This window comes from Propithecus coquereli, unplaced genomic scaffold (assembly GCF_000956105.1).
Source record: "Propithecus coquereli isolate 6110/MARCELLA unplaced genomic scaffold, Pcoq_1.0 Scaffold571, whole genome shotgun sequence".
Lineage (NCBI taxonomy): Eukaryota > Metazoa > Chordata > Mammalia > Primates > Indriidae > Propithecus > Propithecus coquereli.
The window spans coordinates 417149-435952 of NW_012151630.1; the positions used below are offsets into that span (position 1 = coordinate 417149).

The window sequence follows — 18804 nt, forward strand, 5'->3', positions numbered from 1 at the left end:
GCTTTAGAACAACAAAGTCAAAGCTCCAGGAGGACTTCAGAACATCACATGTTCTGTATTTAATTACAGATAAAAGAAACCTGACTTCTATTAAAAGAAGAGAAATTGCATATTAAAGATGGAAATTACTCCAGAGCATGAGAACAGCATTGTCTCTCTGTGCACATTACTTTAGAATAAGAAAATGACATGACCATTTGGTTCTTAAAAATGTTTTCTTAAAAAAGAGAACGAGGTTGTGTGCAAAAGAAGTTTTCTCAGGGAACCATCTTGCTCTAGCCTTTACCACAAGCAGGGACTGACTCCTTGGCGTACGTATGTGTCCCTGTCCCTCCTGATGTGACGTGTTTCCACCTGTCTCTTTGGGAATCCCATGGTGACGCTGCTGTTCCTTGAGCAGGTGGCTGCCGCAAGCTCTGGAGGTCGACACCCTGAGATCGACACCAAAGCGAGACCCGTCGGCCAGAGGGTGCAGCCCCCTGCACCCCACCCGCTGTCCTCCTAGGCCTGGGCAGCAAGTTCCCGAGGCCCCCGAGGCCCCTTGATTGGAGTCTTTCTTTGCAACAAGCCCACCTTGGGGCTCCAGGACGGGAGAGACTTCAACCTTAGCCTCTCTCTCGCTTTGGGGGTGCCTGCCAGGGCTCCAATTCTACAGCACGCGGAGGCTCTCCAAGGGCTCCAGGGAGCACCGACTGGTAAGCGGGCAGCGTGAGACATTTACAAAACGCTTGGAAAATTTCCACGAGAAAACATTGCTCAGATACCAAAACGTGGTTTTCCCTTCAGAACAATGTTAAAGTTAAGATTATTTTTAGAAAACGTGGTTCATTTGCGTGGTCTCAACTCTCACCTGATAGGTCCCTTCTGAATTCTACACAGATTTTACACCTCAGGGGAAACCGATAACGCTGAGGCCAGGGCCGGCGGGTCCACACTTTAGGATGCCTCATCGTGACCGGAGCATGTCTCTGGGACGCTTGGTAACCGCGCGCTCTGCAGCGAGGGACGCTGAGGCCACACCCCCGCACCAGGGCTCTCAAGCAGAATCCCAGCAGATTTTCAATCATTTTCCTCCACCATCAGTAGATCTCTCAACTACTGCAGTGCGTAGTGTGGTTACGGATTAGGATCTTAAATGAGGGTTGAGAGAAAACAGGTCATATTTTCCTATTTTCCTGAAATTTCTCTTCCGACACCTCGCAGCAAAGTGGCTGCTGTTTACGTTGCTACCATCAAAGCTGGTCTGGTGTGTTTGGGTGGGTGGAGAGGGACGGCAGCGTAATTAGGAAGAAGTTTTTATTGCCACGTTGATGGCAATGCCCCACCTGTGCTTCTCAGAAAGACTCCTGCACTTGGGGTGTCGCAGGAACAGGGACACACATTTCAGATGCTACATTTTCCAGTGTCCACCTTGCTGCTCTCCTCAACACGCATTCACTGAGCCCTTGCAGTGGGGTCACCGAGTCGGATGGGGGGTCCACAGGCAGAAGCTTTTGCCACGACAGTGGGCGTCCCCAGGTGCCAGCGTCCTGACTGCCTGGGGTGGCTGTCACGCGGCTGCAGGCCTCACCACAGAGTACTGAATTCAGCACGGCGGGTGGGGGGGGTAAGAGCTGGCATTTTAATAAGTTCCCGGCTGGTCCTGGTGTCTGGGGACCACGCTTGGAGAACTGCTGCTCTAGAAATTCAGGGTCAACAAATGTTCTCTGCACCTGGCCAGAGCGAAAATATTTTAAGGCTTTGTGGACCGGACGGTCCCTGCTGCAACCACCCTGTGCCTTTGCAGTGCACAGCCAGAGACATGGCGGGAACGAAGGCGCGCAGCCGTGCCTAGGTGGAAGTTCACTCCCACAGGTGTGGCAGCTGGCCCGTGGCTGTGGTGGGGCAGGGCAGCCCCGGGGACACACAGGAATTCAGACGAGGGTTTGGGAGCAGCGTGGCGGGACCGCCGTCTGGGTGTTCCCTATGGAAGTGGAGCTGCCCAGCTGGGGACAGGCAGGACCTGACACAGGATGGCAGAGGGAGGCCAGGCTGGGCCGGAGGAGAAGCAGGCAGGGGGGATGCAAGGACTCTGCTGCCGTGTCCGCGAAGGGCGTCTGGCTGCAGCGGTCCCTGCGCAGTGGCAGCCCGGAGGGCAGGGGGCCCAGCCCCCCACTCTGCCTGTCATTTCTTCCACACGAAGAAGATAGCCAAGAAACGGCGCAGGTGACTTGTCAGTGAGGTGGGGGCGCGAGGGCACAGCACTTGCTCTCCTGTGGCATGCTCACGGTCGTCGGGGCTTGGAGCTCCCCAAAATCAACAAAAGGCCAACATGCAGCATCTCTGCTACAAGCTCTTGAGCCAAGAGCAGGAGAGTGTCAGGCCCTGCCCGGAAGCCTGGACCGGAGGCGTCACGGTTCTCGTTCAACAACAATGGCAACAACAGCAATATCTCAGCCAAATCACCTCTGTCAAACTCAGATACCACCCTCTTTCCTCCTAGATGGAAAGGCAGGCGGAGTGTCCCAAGCAAGCGGCGGCGAAGCCACCGCCAGCAGCGTCGGTCAGGACGTCACTGTGGTTGGCCGAGGGCTGAGGAGCTGGTGAGATTCTGGTTTGCTCCATTTTATGCCATGGGAGAAACTGCATCATTGCTTCTGCTGAAGACTCTCGTTGTGGACCTGCCTTTCCGTGCTTTGCAGCTGAGACGTGACACGGTGCCGAGAGGGTGCAAACCGCCTTTACGTTTAAAAGGCGTGATTGTGTGTCTACCTTTACTCAACGCTGAAGAGTCAACACGGATTAACACCCCCCATGCTGCCTTCCAGGATTCGTGTCGGCTCTGCGCGCCGACAGCCACTCCAGGTGACCTCCACGGCCGTGGGCTCCACGGGCCCCGCGCTAGCAAACCACGTGGTCTTCGGGAGAAGAAACCCCGTGGGAATAACTTGAGGCTTCATGTCCCAGTGTGGGATGCATGAGTCCCTTCATTCCCTACCCACGCCCCCGAGGCACACGGGGAGGACTCGGCAACGATGACCTGGCGTAACATCTCCCTGACACCGTGCACTCCAGGGACTCCAGGCGTACGACGTAAATCCCAGGCTCGCAGCGACATCCAGCAACTTGTAAGCCATTGAGAATTTTCATGCTCCCACCTCACATCCTTCCCACTGCATTTGACACCAGCACACCCTTGGGGGTGTCACTGCCAGCCCCACCTGACGGGGCGGCACCCGAAATGCGCAAACAGTAGTCGAATTGTCCAAAGTCGCGCGGCACAGCAGAGCCGGGCCGCGGGCTCAGGCTCCAACCCAGTCCCTGCTTTCCCGCTTCCCTCTCGCCAGCGTCCAGGCAGGCTGGGACACTGGAACGGACTGACACGGGTCCCTAACTTGCGGCACACTTGGCTACGGCCAGCACAGCGGAGGCAGGAAAGCAGGTGCTGGCCTGAGAGTGAGGAGGTTCTACAGCTCCCAGCTTCACTCGGCAACAGCACCTGCAGCAGAGGTGCCGTGGTGGCTCTCACGCCAGGGTTCTCGATGTCCCTCAGCTGAACCCTTTTGTTCTCTTGACCATTCGTCACCGCCCACGGGCTGCTGTCCAAGCTCGCACCTGCCCGACAGCCGTCCTTGCCAGCAAGTCATAGGGTTGTGGACGTGAAAACCCCGGATCTGGGCCGGGCACCGGCCTTGCTGCATAAATTAGCAGCTGCATTTCCAAGAACAGTCCTCAGAGCACTGGCATCCGCGTGCGGTAGGAGAGGTGTGCGGACGCCGGCACACAGGTCCCAGGAGGCGGAGTCACACACTGGTGACCAGGCGAGACCTGCTACGGCAAAGTCTCCCCACCAGGCAGGGTTCTGAGAGCTTCTTCCCACGTGCAGACATCCTCATGCTGCCCCCAGTGCTCAGGGACCCGGCCCCTGGCCCAGGCAGCCTTCGCTGCTGAGCCCTCTCGGAGCCCCCTCTGCCTCCCACGAGGGCCCCTTCCGAGTCCTGGTGCAGGAGCAGCTGCTCTGGGGGCTGAAGGCACATTGCCGGCCCCAGCAGCGCTGTGCTTCTGACTGCGGAGGGTTCGCACCACCCACTCCAGCAGCCGTCTAGGCGGTGGGGTCCCCGAGGCACAAAGGTTAGGAACAAGGGGAGAATTTCAGATACCGGTGGGCTGTTGGAAAAGAATATTTTAAATAGCTGGGCTTTTCAGAGCCTCTCAAATCATAATATCTGGACAATTCGTGTCTCCAGCTCTGAGCTTATCCAGGTGCCCGGAGGCACAGCCGGCCAGGGGAGGACCCCCGCCCTGCCGGGGACGGTCCTTGTGACCTGGCCACTGTAGGCTGGGCTCTCGGGCCGTCCGGGGACCCAGGGCAGTGGCTCGGCTGCTGGGGCCGAGAGTCGCCGTGGGAAGCGGTGGGATTCACCCCACCCCAGGCACCCGCGAGGCCTGTCTTGGGCACATGGAGAGCTGCCCAGCAAACATGCTTGCCCTCTGTGCCCGCGCCTGCTGTCTGGTTGCCATGGGAACTGGTGTTGGGAGAACTCCCAGGGGGTCGGCGCTCACAGACACTGGCCACCCCTCAGCGCTGAGACAGCCACGAGCCTTGGTTGCAGGCAGGAGCGAGTGGGCACCCGTGCGGGAGATAGAAACTGCCGGAAGGTGACTCTGGTGGCAGGGGCGAGGCCAGGTAGCCGGCTGCCACTCTCACGGGCCCTCCTCTCAAGCCCGCAAGGCGCCTACCTTGCTCTCTCACCTTGGTGCTCGGGAAGCTGCTGTGTGGTGCACGCCCTGTGTTCACAAGGACACGCGTGCTGCTTAGGTGCAAAGGCCCTGCCACTCCTGAGATGAGAGAGAGTAGAAACAGCATTCGAGGACAAAGCGTGAGAGTAAACAGTTTTGGAAACAGCCATGGACACCGCATACCTTGGAAGGACCAGGGCTTTAATGCCCAGAAAAACAGAAGAGCTGGAGGGTGCGGGGGTCCTCCAGGTGGCACCGCGAGGCCCAGCGGAGCTTCCGTCACCAGGTGCGGCTTCTCTCTTGAAGCCCGCCCGAGCACGGCTCCCTCCTTGCAGGCTGTGACCGTCACCACTGGAAGTCAGCATGACATGAGCGCTCTGGCCAGCGCCATGTCCCCCACTCTGTCTCTGACCCCAGGGGCCCTTAGGCCCAGGGCTGCAAAGGCAGAAATCCATGTGCAGGGAAGAGAGCACACAGGAGAAGGGCATGAAGCCCACAGGTGTGCTCAGAGCCCAGGTCCCCAGACAGCCACCAGGACGGCACCAGGTGCAGAGGTCTCTATGGGACCCCGTCTCACGCAGTGGGACCTCTACTTCCACAACACGTGGCGCGGCCACGCTGAGCCCCAGAGAGGAGGGGCTCATCCGAAGTCACAGGACTCAGTAGGGCTGCCCGGGCCAACTGGAGCCAAGGCCAGTGGGACCCCGAAGCCCCTCTTGCCAAAGCACCCCAGCAAAACCAGGTCAGGCTGCATAAGGAGATCGTGTCTGTCCAGCTGCTCTCTTTTGAGCCCATGTCTGCTTCCAGACGTTCCATGGGCCCCATACAACATGGGCAAAGATGAACTCACCACCCCCAAGTGTGTCCATCCGAAGCGGGCCCGTCTCGGGAAGCAAACAACCACGCACGCAGTAACCACACGAGAACGGGCGTCCTCACCCCGATCCTTCCCTCAGCCACGTGTTCTCAAACACCAGTCGCGGGAACATTCCTCCAGCAAAGTCAAGGAGTTTTACAGAATGCAAATGTGTCACAGTTAAAAATGCAAACTGGACATTATTTCATTCCTTTTTATGACTGTGTAATATTCCACGGTGTGTATATAAATACATCACATTTTCTTTATCCGCTCATCAATTAATGGGCATCTAGGTGGATTCCGTACCTTTGCAATTAAGAATTGTGCTGCGATAAACACTCGAATGTCTTTTCAGCAACTTGGATGGAGCTGGAGACTGTCATCCTAAGTGAAGTATGTCAGGAAAGACAGATACCACATTTCTCGCTTGCCAGGGGGAGCTAAACGGGGGTCACACACAGTCCTACGGTGGCGCGATGGACGTTGAAGACTCAGAAGGGGGAGGGTGGTGGGGCAGGAGGGCAAAGTCTTCCTGTTGGGCACAGGGCATACTATTCTGGTGAGGGGCACACTAGGGCCCCGATTTCAGCAGGATACAATTCGGCCACGTAGCACAAAGCACTGTGTACCCCCTAAAGCTACTGAAATAAAACATTGCAAACCAGACCCCTCCTTCTCCCTTAGAGCTTTCCGGTGACGTCCCATTTGATAATGGCAGGAATCACTTCCACTGGCTTTGAGGCGTCTCCTCAGGACGCCCTCTCTGACTCCTGGGTGAGTGCCCTGTTCTCCCAGGCAGCCCGGAATGTTCCCTTCACAGGACGTCCTCTCCCCACTACACGGGCCAGGCCGCGTCTCTCACGTGTGCTGCAGCCGATGCCCACGCGATGCCCGCGGAGTGGGCACCCTGGACATGAGGGGGCAGAGCAGAGGGGTGAGGAAGCAGGGAGGAAGGACAGGAGAGGGCCACAGGGTGTGACCGTCACATCTACCTCTGAAACCAAACCTGAGCTCCAGGCACCCTGGCAGAGCTACCACTGCCACCCCCACGTTCGTGACTGCAGCCCGGCCTCTCCCAAAGCTGAGATTTCACACCAACTGCCCGAACCTGGGTGTCTCCCACCAAGGGCCGCCTGTGTCCCTCCAAACCCTGGGCATCCCAAAACCTGCTGCCCCCATCTCACCGGGCAACACTAGCTTCCTGGTCCCCGGGCTGCTCTCGGTTTTCCTGCTGCCCCCACCCCACATCCACCCTCTCTGCAAAATGCACCAGCTGAATCTCTCACTGCACCCCAGATCCAAGCACTCCCACCCCAACTCGTGCCCAGCCCAGGTCGTGCTGAGGTGCTGAGTCCTCCCAGACGCTGTCTCCCTGCCCCGGTCCTGCCTTCCTCCCTCATAGCCCAGCCCCCACAAACCCCCTCCATACAGGGGGTCCCACCCTCCCAGGTGTCTTGGGTCACGTCCTCCAGGTCAAAGTTCCCCTTGGGGGGCTCCCCCAGATGCTATCCTGAGAGAAGGATTTGAGCATGCAGGTAATTTGGGGGGACACGGAGAAGAGGTGCAGAGAGGAAAGGCAGGAAGTAAGCGGCTAGAGTGGGGTGACGCTACGCAAGAGCCATGCAGGCCGCTCCGGGGGACTGCGCAGAGCGTCCTCAGAGTCTCAGTGCCAACCCGTCTGCCCTCTACCGAGGGCGTGTCCCGGTGTGCCCCTCCTGCACATGCAGCCAGCCCCCAGGGCAGCGAGGAAGCCTCCGCCCCACCGCCTGCCACTAGCGCCCCTATCGCAGCTCCCCGCTCCCACCCCTCTGCCAGGACGTTGGGCGTGCTCTAGGCAGGACTGACAGGTGCGAGTCCCTCGCAGCCTCCCAGGGCAGCAGGGACGCAGGAGGGACAGCAGGATTAGCCGGTGCATCTAGCAGGGCCTGTGGCCAGCGACGCCTGGGACGCGTTCTGGGAAACGCTGCAGAGATCGCACGACTCTCACTTGCTTCCTTTCAGAAGCGGGTTTTACAGGTTTCGCGTATAAGGTGTTAGCTGCATTTCTGTGGGCATTTGTACGCACTGCATGGACCCGGCAGACTGGGGTGGTGGCTAGATCCCAGTTCCCGTGCGTCAAACCTGTCTCTCCTGAGCAGGAGGAGCCCGAGGCCCCCAGGCCCCTCCTCCGCACAGGTGACATCCAAATAAACGTGAACAGGAGTAGGAAGGAACTCGCTCTCCCTAGCGACCGTGTCAGAAACAGCCAAGGGAGCCAAATGCCACCCTGCAGCCAGCAGGGCCAACACTCCCCCGATCATGAGTAAGTGAGCGTGTTCCTCCCATAAGTGGTATTTTTAGTGCACAAACTCCCTGTGTATAAAAACGAAAGCACAACAGCGAACGCTGAATGAGACGGTTTCCTGGTAGCTGTAGTTCAGCGCCATACCCCTTGCTGCCTGGATGCTGCTCGCGCAGCTCCACGCAGGTGACCCTGGGCACGATGACAAATGAGACTGCTGCGTATCACTGACTCATTCACGCTCAGGGTAGAGCCGTGATGAAAACCGGCTCTGTGACATCTAATTACAGAACCGCCGGCCACCTCCATGCCGACAGCGCTGACCTCCGCTCCCGCAAACACTTGTCAAGATGCCAGAAGTGATCACGTAGCTGTTTAGAAAGGAAAGACGGGTGGCACCCACCGTCTCCCGTCACCTGCAGCCGCCGCCTCGGCCTAAACGGAGCTGCAGCCACGAGCCACTTGCTCTTTGGCCGGGAGAAGCTCCCGCGTTTCTTGCTGGTTCTCCTGTAGCCACATGGGCCCCTGGCCACAGGGTGGGGCAGTTCTCGGTCCCGTGGGGTCAGCCCTGCCCACATCTCTGTGCTGTTGGGGTCCCCACCCACCGCAGGCCACAGTGTGCTCCCTGCGCAGCAGCCAGAGGGGCCCCCACACACAGACCAGAACAACCACACTGTTGTTCAGAACCCCGCTCTTGTGCAGGGACCCCGCTCGGGGAAAGGCCCTCCCAGGCCTGCTGGAGTCGCCTGGCCCCCAACACGCACGCAGGTGCTGAGGCAGGCGCTGGGGCGGCCCGCGGCCTCTCGGTGTTTCTGGGACTTGCCAAGCGCATGTCCGCCACCTCTGCCCTCCCCGGGAGTCCACGCAGCTGCCTCGATGCCACGGGTCTGCCCCTAGGTCCCTCCTGAGGGGCGTGTCTGGTCACCCACCCAAAGCAGCTCCCATCCCTGTGCTGTGCTTTACCTGTTACATGGTCCGTCACGCTATGTCACACTCTGCCCTGCCACGCAGGCCACTCACTCCCTCCCTTGCACCTGCCCGACTGGACCCCAATCTGCCCTAGAACACCCTCTGTCTCATCTCGGGCACCCCCTACCCCCATGGCGACCGGCACGTGGCAGCCCTCAGCAGGCTCTGGTGGGTGGGACGGCTTGGCAGTGGCGAGAACCGCCTCCGTGAGCAAAGCAGGAGCACTGAGAATGCGCCAGCCCCAGAGACCACTGCGCTCAGCCTTGGGCCGTGAGAGTTTCTCTCCATCCCCTGGTCCTGAGACCACACGGCCCTCCGGGGAGCAAGCAGGGCAGGCCTGGGTCAGCCTGAGAGACCATCCCCAGCAGAGCCAGGCCCTCCTCAGCGGGCGTTGGGTCTCCTCCCGCCGTGGCCCAGCGTGTGTTCGGCTCTCCTGACTCCCCGTGGGCGCTCGGCAGCAGGGCCCTCAAGCTGGCCCAGAATGGACCTTCCTGACCGTCTCCTGCCTCTTCCCATCTCCTGTCTCCATGTCTTTTCTCTTGGTGTCAGAGCAGTAAAAGCAGCTGGCTGGACTGCGCAGCAGAGCGCCTCACCACCAGTTTCCCTCCGCAGGAAAATCTTCCATGCACAACCATGGTGATGCTCTGAGACGAGTTCCACTCTATGACTATGGGACAGGAGAGCCGGCAGGACGTGCCACACGATAAGGACTCTCCCCTGCACGATGCCTTTGAAACTTACCATCGTTTCAGTAAATAAAGCAAACTGTTCTCTTCCAAGTAATGAGCAACACAGGACGGTCAGGGCTGGAAAATAGGTCTCTTCTTCCCAGACTGCCTTCCAGCGCTGCAGTCCACACGCGCAGGCCTCGCCCAGCCCGCCAGCCCCTCCGTCCGATGCTCCAGCTCCTCCAGGCCTGTCCTCCCCACTGCTCCTGGGACCTTTGCTCCCCCTCAGGCACCTCTGTGTCCCTCAACGCCCTGCCCAAGAACTCAGTCAGGCCAGAGGAGGAGGAGCACGGCACCCTTCCTGCCTGGAGCTGTAGGGGCCGCGGCCAACGCGATGCAGGAGACCACCTGAGGCTCTGGGCAAACCCCAGCAAGTCCGTCCTGGACGACGCAGCTCCCACACGGCTCCCACGCGGCCTGTGGCTGGGGGAGGTCGCCAGGCCAGGAGTCGGCCGCCTGGTCTGAGCTTCCTCACTGTGTCGCGGGGTCCAGTTAGGGAAACTCCAGGGTCCCCGTTACCTTAAAAGCCCTGACCCTCCGGGTGCCTCGGAGGAGAGCGCAGATCCTTTTGGGGTCTGCATTTGCTAATTTTTAAGAGGTGTCTCGTCCACCTGTAAACGAACACATTTCCCCAGCAAGGGGCTTTCCCAGCACTTCCAGAGCACCTCCTTTATTTCCAGAAAAAATGCAGCCTTCTTTCCACATTCACGTCCATCCATCTCCCTCATTCTCACCCAATCTCTCAGTCACGATGGGGCGCAATGAGCTGGAGCAGGTCCCGGACCCCACAGCAGCTGGGACCAGCCTGCAGCTCCCCCCGAGTGGGACTCAGGACGCGGGGAGAGGATGGTGCCACGTGTGGGCTGACACTGCGCCAGGGGCCTCCCTGCCCTCCCCGTGGCCAGGCCTCCTCACCACACCAGGTCCTGCCAATGCCACGAGTGCTGCGAAATCCAGGCCAAGTCCCTTATGGCGGATGTGGAAGACAAAATTCCCACATGGCAAAGTCCGATTCCACATTTGGCCTCATGAGCCCGTTCCGCATGTCCCTGGCTTGTCGGGCTTCGCACCTACGCTGTGTGACTTACGCCTTTCTCATCCCCAGCTGCCTAGGTCAGTTCACAGCCACTTCTCCAGGGAGCCCTGTCTCGCCACGCCACCTCCCCCGATGCACAGACGTGTCGCCCACTTCTGAGATGTGCCCCCTGCGGGAGCCAAACACACAGTTGGGTTTTCGGGCAGCGCAACCTGTTCCTGGCCCCTCCGTGTGCCGACTGCGTGCAGGGCCAACGCCACGGCAGCCTTTCCGAAACTCGTCTGCCCTGACAGCAACACCAGGTCATTTGCAAGACAGGATTAAGGCCCCATGTCATCTTTAGACACCACAAGAAACTCCTTCTGATTCCAAGTTCTTCCTCGCTTACCTGCACGTCCCTTCTCTGGACGCTGTGCTCGGTGGGGGCCCCCCGTCGTGGCGCTGAACACTCTGCCAGGCAGACTGGGGCTCGCGCCTCGACATGTGTGCATTTCTGGGGCCTGACTCTGCCATCCTACGGTCACAACTTATGTTTTATGAGCCTTTTCCTACAGAGCACCAAGTACCTTCAGGATACCATAGAAATATCCAAAATATGAAAGGAACTAATTTTTTTAAATTATGTGTGTGTTAGCAATCCTGCACACATAGGACCAGAAATCTTCTGGCATGCACAGCCACACGGTTAGTACAAACGCAGTTGTGTCTGTTTGCAAATTCACGTATTTGGAAAATTGTTGATACGAGAGTCAACGCACATTTTGTATGTGATTCACCCCTTGACGCGACACTTCGGTACATAACATGAACATTCTCGAAATGACCAAGAAACTAGATTTCAAATAATCAGCCTCGTTTTTTCTAGAAAGCAACGCAATAAATGAAAGGCCATTGTCTTAGCTTCCCTAAGCCCCAGCACATCTAGCACCAGAGGGGTCACTCGCAGTGCTGGACCCGCAAGTCTGTCCGCGCATTCCTGATAAAAATTCTCATCACTGGTTTGGTCTTAAATACGTCCAACGATCACTTATGTCAAGGAACTGGGGCGAGGACCTCAGGTGCTGTTGAGGGACGGAGAGAGCCCGTAGCCCATGAGGGGTCAGAAGCATTGGCACCGACACGCCTCTCCCTCCCAGGTGGGTGGCATTTAGAATGAACCCCCCCCGACATCCTTGCTGGGACCACACTCGACCACTTGGCTGAAGCGGGGAAGCTGAGCCACCCTGCCAGGTGGTGCCCCAGCCCCACACACCCTGATGTGGAGTAGAGCCCGGGGATTCAACTCCGCAGAGCCGGCTCTATCGGGTCTCAGGAGTTCAGCGCAACTTTGTAAAGAATTCTATTTTATCCCAAAACTCTCAGACCCCAAAGTCACTACCTTTGGCAAATACGAATCCCTGGAGACACAAAGACATCCCATAGCACAACCACCAGCAACCAGAAGAGCTAAGGCCAATGTTTTATTCCATCACACGGGGTGCAGCAGCTATTCTGTCCCCTGCGTACCGTCACCAGATACAGACACTTCAGGTCAACAGGACACCAACACGGTGAAGCCTCGATCAATAACAACCAGGCCTCCAAACCTCTAAATCAACCAGAATATTTTGCTGCATTTTATATTGGGAAAAAAAGACATAAATTTCAGTAAAAAAGTAACATACTTAGCAACACAGAAGATTGGCTAAAATAGTCATTTTCTTCCTTGTCTGGGGTCAGGGCCTTCTGCCGCGTCTCCCGTAAACAACCACAAACTATGAAACAGTCACCCTAGAGCTTGAAAACCATCACAACAAGGACCTCTCATCTCTTGTAAACTACGTTGTTCAATCTTCCTGTCTCGTAACAAAAATTGAGCAACACATTTTATAAGAGTTTTCAGTGAGCTAAAAAAAGAGCCATCAGGTTTAGGAAAATGTAAAACCTCCGTCCATCATCCCACTGTGCTCTTCGTGTCCCCAGGCAGAGGACGCTCCCCAGTCACGTGACAAGGTCACTCAGCTCTATCAGGAACAGTCTTGCAGACGTGTGCGGACACATGGAAACCTGGGACCTACGTGGCAAAACTGTCTAGAATGCACTTTTTTTTTTTGAGACAGAGTCTCACTGTGTTGCCTGGGCTAGAGTGTCGTGGCGTCATCCTAGCTCACAGCAACCTCAAACTCCTGGGCTCAAGCGATCCTCCTGCCTCAGCCTCCCGAGTAGCTGGGACTATAGGCACGGGCCACCATGCCCGGCTAATTTTTTCTATATATTTTTAGTTGTCCAGTCAATTTCTTTCTATTTTTAGTAGAGACGGCGTCTCACTCTTGCTCAGGCTGGTTTCAAACTCCTGAGCTCAAACAATCCGCCTGCTTCGGCCTCCCAGAGAGCTAGGATTACAGGCGTGAGCCACCGCGCCTGGCCTAGAATGCGCTTTTATGCAAACCCCCCGGACGCCACATGGGACCCGTGGATGGTGGGAGGAAGGGCCACTCATGCTCCCGTCTTGTGAAAATGAGAAAGCTCAGAGCAAAGCTGCGCCTGCTCTGCTCACACTGGAGCCACCACAGACACCGGACCTTGCATGTCCCAAAGACAGACGTTTTCTCTGTCAAGCACAGCCCGCGTCTCCCACCTCCCATCCGGAGCCAGCTGCATGTGTCGCGGTAGCCCAGGCCCTTTCCAAACAGCCAGGTCCCGGGATGCCCCGGGCTGTGAGGTCACCCTCAGCCTCCCCTCCCGGCCTCCCCTGCTAAATACCAGCTCTTGGGAAACGGCGGACTCTCTTCTGGGTTGTCCCAGAGCACCTGCGTCTCTGCCCTCACGGTCGGGTGTGTGCGCGTCAGCGCATGTGGCGCGCGTGTGGAAACAACCTTACCTGTGGCCTTTGCGACGTCTGCAGTTGTCACGTTTTGGGCATTGGTGCTCACCTGGAAGGTCACTGCTGGTCCCAGAACACTAGAAGAGATTATTTAAAAATGAGTCATCACCGAGTCAACACACCAGGTGCCTCTCTGAAGTCGCATGGAAACACTGATGTTTATGGAAACCCACGCGCCAAGCCACTGTCCGCGCAGGGGCGGCCCCTGCCGGGTGCTGGTTTCTTTGACACTGAGATCCATCGTCCCATCTCCCAGTCACTATATCACAGGCTGTGCTTTTCCGAAACACAGGCTGCAGCAGGAGGTGCCCTCATCACGGGAATATTCATGTCAACCCTGATAGCCCAACACGGTGGGCAGATACTCTCGCAAGAGAAAGAGAAACTGGTATGGAAACAGATCTCGGTGTTGGTTCCAGGGCAGCGGGAGATCAGGAGCAGAGCAAAGCGACGGGAGTTGCTTAGATTCTCTTGACAGGAACCACCTAGAAACCTACCACAGTCGTTAATAATCGTTCTGTATGAAAATGGCAGGCAGGGAATTGCTACACAATCAAAATTGTTGGGAGCTTTTAAATACTGTTTTGTACACAAGTTTGAAACAATACATCACCCTTTTAACCATTCAGTTCATCCGAAGACCCCACGTCCTGTGGGAACTCGATATCATACCCACAGTGATCTCAAGATGGATCAGGAGCTCCGGGTCGTTTCTAAAGACAACAGACCCACGTCCACAGCCAGCCACAGACGGCTCCTACGGGATTGGCCTGCAAGTACCTTCTAGGGGGTGAATCCCTCTAACACGCAAGGAACGGGAACGGGGCCACCTCTGGTGGGAGAGGGCAGCTGAGGGCGTGACTCTAGGTTCTGGGATGTGCCCGTGCTCTCCTCTGAGCTGTCCAACCCGCCCTCGAGGTCCCCACCCAGCCCTCAGTCTCTCGCCACGTGCAGCAACAGCGCTGGTGCAGAAGGAATCACCGCAGCAGACACCTGCCGCCACCTCCACACCGGGTCCTCCCACCACAAGTGCATCATCTGGAGGGGCCTGACCACATCTCAGGCTTGTGGATTTCGGACCTGAGTCTTCCTCCCTTAACCCGACACTCTTATAGGTTCAAGTATCGTCCCTGCTCGTGGGACCTTACTCCCAGCCTCGGGAACTGCACCCCCTTCCCTGGCCAGCTAGCTCGGTGTGCAACCCTCTGCCACATGAGTGTGTCATCGCTGGGAGGCGTAACTGCCATCCCAGCGCCACTGCAGGACCTTCCACACGGGAGTCCCAGCCTCATCCTGGCTGAGCAGCTCCCCCTTCAATCAGCTTCTGCTCCAAGGGGCAAACCGGCTTCTCGCCTCACAGACGCTGCCTTCAGCTTCTCTATGCAGAAACAGCCAGGCCGTCGCCAGGCTCTGCTGAAACTCCTGGGAAATTCCCGTGTCCACCATCTTTCCTGAGAGTCGGCAGTTTGGCCCCAATGGCACAACCTCCCGCAACTAGAATGCGTGCATGCTCTTCCCTGAAGCCCACGCCTGTCGCCCTGACACGTGACATGCACAAAGGTCTTTGTACCAAGGTCCTGCAAGTCTAATTCTGGAGAGTCAGAGGTTCTGTGTTGTTTCTAGGCCTTTTGGCCTCACTAGGCCTCAGTTTACTCAGCTGTAAAGGGGGCATGGCCCACAGGTCATCATGGACAGTTCTGCCAGGGGACTCTGGTTTTTCTACCACAAAGCGCACGTAAAGCTGCCTGGGTGGTGACCTTGCTGCGGGGCAGTGTCCCAGGGACAGGAGGGAGGGAAGAAGAGAGCAGGGACTGTGGCCTCGCCCCTGCCAGCCACCCAGCTGTCCTTACCACAAACCCCACCGCCGTCCCGCCTGCCCCTGGACCCAGAACCAGGACCACAGGAAACGTCCCCACTCAGGCTGTCCAAGACAAAGCACTCCACAGGCAGACGCCAGGGACCACAGTACCTGTGGGTCCACAGCCTGGGAGTGGCAGAGAATGCATTTGACAACTATTTCCGAGAGTGCTCAGGGTGGACTCAGTCCTCCACAGTAGCAAGTACCACGCAAAGGAGGCCACAGCCCACGGCAAAAACGCATGACTCCTTACAGCAGCTGTCAGACAGGGATTCATTCCCCTTATTGTTTAGTCTTATGATTTTTGGAGCCAATTTTAAATCTATTTGTCTTTATTTTGCCAAAAACTCTGGTGCTTCTGACACAGGGTCGTTTGCACATAGCTGGATGGAGACAGCTTCTCCAGAGCCCTGATGACATGTGGTTAGAGGTGTCTCCCTCCGGACAGCGGCCCCGTCCAGCCAGGGGCAGGCCACAGACCAACCAGGACAAGAAACACCTTCTCACTCCTGCTGGGAAAATATTTACAATGTCAGATATAGGAATATGCCTGATACAATAGCAGGAAATGATGTCTGGGGATTTCGACATACGAAACTGAACAGGCTATGTCAGGGCGCATGCTGAGGCCTCTCACCTCACTCTGGCTGGATTTTTTCCAGAAAAGGCAGGCGAGGCATGAAAGATATGCAGAGGACACTCCGTATGCAAACGGCACTGTCTGCTAAATGTGCTGCTTGGAATTCAGACAACCCCCACCCCAGCGGATGTCAGCTCTGCTATATTTTTATTTCCGTAAGGTTGTCTTCAGCCATAAAGCCATCTCTTCTCACAAGCATTCACAACACGCTGAAAATTGCCACCCTCTCTCCTTTGTTCTCCTCACAAGAGTCAGGTAATTACAGGTCTGTGCAGAAGCGACTGGGAGGCAGGCAGCTGATGGCTGCGCCATGCCCCAGCCCTTCCAAGGCCACGTCCTCCCCATCTCCTAGGTGGACATGGGGTGTCCCCTCCAGACAGGAAAGGAAGGTCAACAGGGACCCTGGCGGTGGCCAGTGGACAGGTTGCACACACACGCTCTCCACGACCCAGACACTGTCTGCGCGTGAGAGTCTGAGTCCCCCAGAGCGACGTTCTCAGTGAGGGCCCTTCGCCTGCTCCTCCTCCTGCCTCTCCAGCTGCTGTACTCCGTGCAATGGTGGGGAGGAGCAGGTGCAGGCTCCGGTACACACGCGTGGAAAAGAATTCCAGGAGCAGGGGCAGTGCCCGCTCTGTGTATAGTGTTGGTGCCCTAAGGCCACCCCCGGCACAGCACAGGGACAGCAGAGGCTCAGTCAACACTTGCAGCAAGAAAGAGGCAGGGAGATGCCGAAACACCCCGGACAGTGACCAGGGTGCCCGCAACAGATGCTGCCAGTTCCGTCTCCCAGCCATGCCATTGCCTGTCGGCGCTGAAGCATCCTGGGCCACGGAGTGGACTCTAGATTTTGACTGCAAGGTATTAAAGGGCAAATACAAAGCACGGGCCCTGAAGAAGCTTGCTGTTGTCCCATTCGCTAAACACGGGAATGCGTGTGAGGCGAGCCAGCCCCGGGCCCAGCCAAGGGTGACGCAGCGTCCCCACCAGGAGTCAGTGAGAAATCCTGGGCACAGCTTCACCCAGGGCACAGCAGCGAGGACGGACTCCCAGTCACAGGTGTGGACACAGGGCACAGCCCACTGGCGCAGGCCCAGGCGATGCTTCACTAGTGCGTCACATCAAGGCGCTACATGGACTCACGCCAAGATGGTGAGAGCTCGTGGATCGTGCTTGGAGCAGCCCCACAGCAGGATGAGGCCACCACGGAGCATACACAAGAAATGCGAGCACGAATGATGCCGTCACCCTGGCGAGCACGCGGCACAGGGCGCCCAGCGCACCCCTGCACGTCTGTCACTCCCAGCGGCTCCCACCCCCAGGGAAGAGACGGGGACTTGAAGCAAGCGGCGGCCTTGGCCCAGGCCGGCAACGCGCCCAGGAGGAGGACTGCATCCCGAGTAGCTGAGCGTCCTCCCCCCATTTCCGCTACTTTCCCATTTTATCTTTTCCCCCTTCGCTTTCAGTACCTGAACACAAAGTAAGGCGACTTCCTGGCACGGGTCGTCCACATTTGAGGTTACTCTAATGCGTGGCCAGCGCAGTTTCTGCAACTCAGACCTATCGGGGCCGCCCCCAGAATTCAGACCAAGCAGCCCCCGCTGTAGCCTGGCGCTCCCACAGAGGTCTCTTCTCCCAGACACACTGACTAAGGCAAAGGTGACCAGTCCAGGGAGTAAACGCAGTGTCCGGCCATCAGAAGTTGACAAGGACCAGCTGAGAGCAATTGTCAAAGCTGATCCTCTTACAACTACGTGAGCAGTTGCCGAAGACTCAACATAGACCACTCTATTGTTGTTCGGCATTTGAAGCACATTGGAAAGGTGAAAAAGCTCGGTAAGTGGGTACTCGTGAGCTGACCAAAAATCGATACAGTAGTTGTTTTGAAGCATCTTCTCTTATTGTACACAACAACAACGAACCATTTCTCAACTGGATTCTGACGTGCAATGAAAAGTGGATTTCATACAACAACCAGCGAGGACCAGCTCAGCGGTTAGACCGAGAAGAAGCCCCAAAGCACTTCCCAAAGCCAAACTTGCACCAGAAAAAGGTCCTGGTCACTGTTTGGTGGTCTGCCGCCGGTCTGATCCACTACAGCTTCCTTAATCCCGGCGAAACCACTACATCTGAGAAGCGTGCTCTGCAAATCCACGAGACGCACCGAAAACTGCAAGGCCTGAAGCCGGCACTGGTCAACCAAAAGGACCCAATTTTTCTCCACGACGCCCGACCGCACGTCGCACACCCAACGCTTCAAAATTTGAATGAACTGAGCTATGGAGTTTTGCCTCATTCGCTTTATTCACCTGCCCTCTCGCCAACCAACTACCACTTCTTCAAGCATCTCGACAACATTTTGCAGGGAAAACGCTTCTGCAACCACCAGGATGCAGAAAATGCTTTCCAAGAGTTTGTCAAACCCCAAAGCACGGATTTGTACGCTACAGGAATCAACAAATTTATTTCTAGCTGGCAAAAATGTATTGATTGTGATGGTTCCTATTTTGATTAATAAAGATGTGTTGGAGCCTAGTTACAATGATTTAAAACTCAGGGTCCGAAACTGCAATTACTTTTGTACCAAACTTAAGAGCTTCCGTCCACGGAACTTTAAGGCCGCACATGCACCGGGTATCGGCCACGTGCACCGCGCTTCGGGGATGACACACCATTGTAACCCCGGATTTCTGCCCCAGGAAGGTGACGTCACCCCTGTGAGGAGCACAGGCTAAGCCACTCGGCTGGTTGCCCCAGCCTCCTGCATCTGCACGAAACCCTCGGCTGGCGGCGATGTGTGTCCTGTTGCCCCCAATGGACACCCCCTTTCTGCTCCCCCCAGGACCCCATTCTC

The 18804-nt window shown here is 57.0% G+C and overlaps 1 protein-coding gene across 1 annotated transcript in view; it reads right to left on the reverse strand.

Annotated features, from left to right (window-relative positions):
* PTPRN2 (protein tyrosine phosphatase, receptor type, N polypeptide 2) overlaps positions 1–18804 on the reverse strand; it is a 500467-nt gene that overhangs the window by 369587 nt on the left and 112076 nt on the right. The window contains exon 10 of the mRNA XM_012658102.1: positions 13453–13532. Coding sequence (XP_012513556.1) covers positions 13453–13532 — 80 coding nt within the window. The remainder of the gene's footprint in view (positions 1–13452; positions 13533–18804) is intronic.